The following is a 5,309-nucleotide window of genomic DNA, read 5'->3' as shown; positions in this document are numbered from 1 at the left end:
GATCAGAACCTCACAGAACAAACAGAACCTCACAGAACAATCAGAACCTCACAGAACAAACAGAACCTCACAGAACAAACAGAACCTCAGAACAAACAGAACCTCAGAACAAACAGAACCTCACAGAACAAACAGAACCTCAGAACGATCAGAACCTCAGAACAAACAGAACCTCAGAACAAACAGAACCTCACAGAACAATCAGAACCTCACAGAACAATCAGAACCTCAAAGAACAATCAGAACCTCACAGAACAATCAGAACCATTCTTATTCTGGCTTTAACTTGAACTTCGGAGTCAGAATCTGGAGCAGCTTCCTTTTCAGCTCACATGGACGTAATGATTTGCAGAGTCTGTCTCTAACATCAGGAACTTTAACCGGATAAGAGGCGGTGTGTCTCTGCTGCTGCTGCGCTCATCGTCCTCTTTTAAACCAGACTGCGCGCAGCGGCGAAGATTAGCGAACAATCCTTGACTTTAGCAGCTTTCAGGTGAATCTGACGCAGAGTTGTGCGGACTGAAAGTGTGAGCGGCTGCCTGCCTGTTTGGAGCGCTAACCCTCACCTCAACAGCAGCATGAACCTCTCCTCTGATGCCAGACTGGCGTCGATAGTGACGGACAAAAAGCGGGGGTCCACCCGGCGAAGCACCGCCAACAGGTCCATGTCCAGGTCCAGGACCAGGTCCTGGTCCAGCAGGCTTCCATGGAAGAGCCGGTCTCCTCCGCTCCGATAGGAGAAGAAAGTTAGAAGGAGCAACAGAGCGGAGTGCATGTCTCCAGCTGAGAGACACTTCCTGCTATTCAGGTCGGAGACCCGACTCTGCTGGCACCACCCAGCGGGGAGTCAGCCGTCTGCCCCAGGCAAGAACAGGAGATGAGGGACAGACTCCTCTACGGAGGGACGGAGGGACAGACTCCTCTACGGAGGGACAGACTCCTCTACGGAGGGACAGACTCCTCTACGGAGGGACGGAGGGACAGACTCCTCTACGGAGGGACAGACTCCTCTACGGAGGGACACTCACCTCCGGGTGTCTGTATGGGACATTAAAATGAACTGAAGCTTTTGCTTCTCTGCCCTGACAAGATCCACAGGTTCAAGGCTGGCTGCCTCACAACTCCTACAGACTCTCGACCTGTTTTAGGTCTGGACTTTAACTAATCCAGTTGTAACAACAGCAGATGTAATCCATTTTATTGTAACTCTGGCTGTTTGTTTTTGGAGTTGCTGTCTTGCTGAAAAATGAAGAGTTTTCCAGCCTCCAACAGGGTTTATGTATGACATGTCTAGATAGACAAACAGATGAATAATAACAAAGATCAAAATAGTCAAAGTGCACTCCCCCCTCCCCCCCCCAAAAAAGAAATAACTTTTTGTGTAAAAAAGGCCATTATTTTAGGAAGGTGATCATACTGCACAATGCCAGTACAGTGGTAATTGCATACGTGAGAGATAACAGAAGTAATAAGAAGTGTTTCAGATATTTCAACAGTGTATTGATGACTCATTAACAGGTGGGCATTCCCTCATAGCCTGCACACCTTCAGTAAAATGTAGTTAATAAACAGCTGCATGATTTTAATGAAGAATCAGTTTTACTACAGCCTCAGGTACAGCTACACCCGTCTGTATTGTAACCTGACTTTGAGTCAAAGATCAGCAGAGCAGGAGCAGCAACATTCAGCAGCCATGCATGTCACCTGACCCACTGAACCGGAAGCATCCTGAGGGAAAGCAGACATTCTGGAAATGATACAGAGATAGTAGAAAACCTGGACTGAAGCTCGATGGCTGCTTCGCTTGAGTCTCAAGTCAGGTGAAGTTTATTTTTACAACAGCAACAAGGCAGTTCAAAATGCTTTAAACCATAAAAACATCAGACACCTCCTCTTTCTCAGAAGTTATTCTGAAAAACTGGAATAACTTCCAAAATGATCAACCCTCTGATCAACAGAGCATATTCATTTTATCACTTTGTCCTTTTAACAATTTGGATGGAGAAACTTGTCAACAAATAATCAATTCCAAAGTATATTACAATTTGTTCTAGTCTATAATGTCCTACTGTCCCAAGCCGTGAGAAGGAAATAATGTCAGAAATTGGAAATGTGGAAACGGAGGAAAGTTGCTTCAGCCGCTGTTGGAGCTTCCATCTGCGCTGCAGCTCCCCCTGCTGGGCGGACAAAGGAAGCTTCTGTGTTTTTCCACTGATTTGATAAATAAACACACCAGGAAGTGAAAAGAAAACGAGTGAAAAGAATGCAGTGTTACTGGTACCGATCTGTCAGATGCGGAAACCTCTTCCATACGTCTTAAGACTTGTATCCAGTCTTGCTAATTGAGCTTAACCTTTAAATTGTGTACTTGTGAACAACCCATTTTGTAAATATGTACTTATTTTATTTATTTTTTTTACAAACTGTCAAAGGTACTGGTTCATACATTGAATTCAGGTGTTCTGGTCCCTTCCATGGCCAGAGGTGTAAACTCCATCAGACTGCCTCTACATGTAATGAGTCACTTTCAGGATCTCTGTGCCTTTCAGTGTGGTACCATGACACAGTGCTATCTGTGCAATAAATCCAGTCATGGAATTTTTTCACTGCTAAATATTTTGTATTGAACTGATCAATATCATAATGAAGCGGATGTGATTGACAATGGCATCTACACACCAATGAAGTGGTGGGTAAGAGTCAATGGATGCTGAGACAGCTTCTGATTAGCTAAAGAACGGCAAACAGAGAGCTTCTTGGAATGGATTACTATATCCTAGCAACTGAATTCAAGTCTTATCTTCAACAAATGCAATTCAGCGCTAAAAACATTTGGCACTACAAGACTCAGAGTAGTAGAGAACACATCTCTACCGCTCTACAGAACAGTGGAGTGATAAATCAGGGTTCTCTGTCCAAGAATCTCTTGAATGAATCTGGATTTGGAATTTCCCAGGAGAATTTGAATGAGTGTTTTGTTCAAAGTGTAAAGTTTGGAGCAGAGGTGGTGTACAATCGTCTTTTGGATTTGGTCCTTTACTTCCAGTCAAGAAAGGGCCAAACCCAGTACAGCATCCCAGTACATTTTGAACAACTACAAGCTTGCGATTTTGTGGGAACAGTTCACACATTGCTAAATGATCCAGTCTGGATGTTTGTGTATGGAATGTAGGAACATTTGAAAGTCTGCACATCAGCAAACTGACTGTGATGAAATTATGTTACTTTTTCTTAAATCATAACGATGAGTCGGGTGTTCTTGTATTTTTATAATCTACTTGATTTTCAGCCCAGGTTAAGACCATCCATCCACAGTATCATTTATTCTCACTCCTTGTTGTGTCACTCTTATGCCAGCTCTGTCCAAACTTGTTTTTGGGACTTGTGTTCCTTGTAGAATGGCACACAATAGAAATCAGTCACACCCTTTTTGCTTTCCCTCAAATCACATGATGACACTTCCACCGAGGCTGCCAGGCCAACTCTGTTTTCAAGATACATTATATCTGCAGTGTAACAACGCTGACTCAGTGTAAGCAAAATGTGTTCTAATGGTCAGAGTAAATGAGCTGTGTTTCTCTGATGAGAGGAGGTGTGGAAGTCAGAGGGGAGGAACTTGTGTAAGAATGCAACTCTTCAGGTTTAAATCCACCAACCTGACTGGTCGGACACATCACCGTGGATGAGAATCTTTCTGAAGGATCACAAAAATCAGTTTCTTTCCTCAAAGTGTGGAGGTTTTCATTCTGCTTTGCTCTGTCTTCTGACAGCATCAGATTCCCTGGCAACCTGTGTGGACTCTGGAAACCTGGACTACAATGGCAGTCAACCTGAGCAAGAACGGTTCAGCTCTGATGGCTGCCTATAAGAAGGTGGTGGATGCCAAATCAGACACGGACTGGTAAGCTGGTTCTGTCGAAAGCGAAAGCAACAAGACCTTCTTGTTTTCTGCAGTTCTTATCTGTTAATGTTGTGCTTTCAGGGCTCTGTTTACCTATGAAGGCAACAGTAACGACCTTCGACTGGCAGAGACAGGAGGTGAGAGCTCATGATGATCTATGGATCTACATCACTGTGATGTACAATAGGATAAACAAGTATTTGATTCTGCTGGACCAATGAGCTTTCAGAGACTGGATAGATCTGTAAACTATTGTTGCTGCGCCTCAACTGTGAGGGACAGAATCCAGAAATAATCCAAAAAAAATCACATTGGATGAGTTTTTATTTTTCTTCTAACTGGAATGTTAGAATTTTACAATCGATTTATTTATATATCAGTCTTTAGTTTCCTTCTGCTTCACTCACCAGCATTTTTTTAATTTCTGTCTTCAGCACATTGCCACTTCTCATAAACCTGCCTGTTTAGATTGCTGAGATCCAACAAGGCAACCCAGACAACACAATCCCACTGAGCACACTTCAGCCTCACTTTTTGGTTGAGCTCTTTCTTTACAAAAAGAGATCAGAGCAGTGTCCACATTGCTACAGACAAAACCCAAGTTCTTTTATCCATTGTCCTCTGCAGGCTCCCATCACTCCTGAACAAAACACCAAGATACTCAAGTTGGGTTTATAGTAAATAGAATGGAGCATTCCTCTTAATCTGGTTGGGATCCATGGTCTCAGACTGAAATGAGTCATTCTTGTCCAAGTCTTTTTTAACTACATCTATTGATGTTTGATTATTTGTTTGGACTGATCTTACATTTGAAAGAGTCTGTCTATTTGCTTTCCTGAGCAATTCCACTCAAAAAGTTCTCCCTTCTAGTGGAGTCTGGATTTTCTCCCCATTACTCGGATTGTCTCCGGTTGATTTATGACTGAGCCAATCAGCAAATAGAAGGATAAGTTGTGAACGATGACGTCCAAAAGGCTATCTTATAAATGCATCAGAAATCTAATGTTGCATTAGAGCGGTGGTTCTCAGCCCTGGTGCTCAGGGACTTAGGTGTTTGATTACTGATGTACACCTTACATCTGTAATTTAAATGTCTTATGCTTTATATCAGGTCTGCTGGAGCAGGAAAGCATCTAAACCGTCGGGATAGTAGTCCTGCTTGGTCCAGTGTTGGGACCCACCATATTAGAGAAACATAAGGTCATGTTAAATAACAGACTCCTGTTCTGGTGTGTGTTCAGGTGGAGGGTTGGAGTTGTTGGTGGAGGAGCTGAACAGTGGGAAGGTCATGTATGCCTTCTGTCGAGTCCCAGATCCTAACTCTGGCCTGCCTAAATATGTCCTTATAAACTGGGTGAGTCACACACACACACACACACACACACACACACACACACACACACACACA

The 5,309-nt window shown here is 43.3% G+C and overlaps 2 protein-coding genes across 2 annotated transcripts in view; one reads left to right on the top strand and one right to left on the bottom strand.

The window, feature by feature from the left end:
* Positions 1-912, bottom strand: part of hpse (heparanase) — a 12,999-nt gene extending 12,087 nt beyond the window's left edge. Inside the window, exon 1 of the mRNA XM_007572725.2 lies at positions 567-912. Within this exon, the coding sequence (XP_007572787.1) occupies positions 567-775 (209 nt within the window). The 5' untranslated portion in view covers positions 776-912. The remainder of the gene's footprint in view (positions 1-566) is intronic.
* A 2,583-nt stretch (positions 913-3,495) lies between these two features.
* Positions 3,496-5,309, top strand: part of LOC103152320 (drebrin-like protein A) — an 18,515-nt gene continuing 16,701 nt past the window's right edge. The window contains exons 1-4 of the mRNA XM_007572742.2: positions 3,496-3,620; positions 3,771-3,901; positions 3,983-4,038; positions 5,143-5,255. Coding sequence (XP_007572804.1) covers positions 3,552-3,620; positions 3,771-3,901; positions 3,983-4,038; positions 5,143-5,255 — 369 coding nt within the window. The 5' untranslated portion in view covers positions 3,496-3,551. The remainder of the gene's footprint in view (positions 3,621-3,770; positions 3,902-3,982; positions 4,039-5,142; positions 5,256-5,309) is intronic.

The sequence above is a fragment of the Poecilia formosa genome, unplaced genomic scaffold, assembly GCF_000485575.1.
Source record: "Poecilia formosa unplaced genomic scaffold, Poecilia_formosa-5.1.2 Scaffold307, whole genome shotgun sequence".
Classification (NCBI taxonomy): Eukaryota; Metazoa; Chordata; class Actinopteri; order Cyprinodontiformes; family Poeciliidae; genus Poecilia; species Poecilia formosa.
The sequence above is the reverse complement of the archived record's forward strand: the minus strand, read 5'-3'. Positions and strand labels throughout refer to the sequence as shown.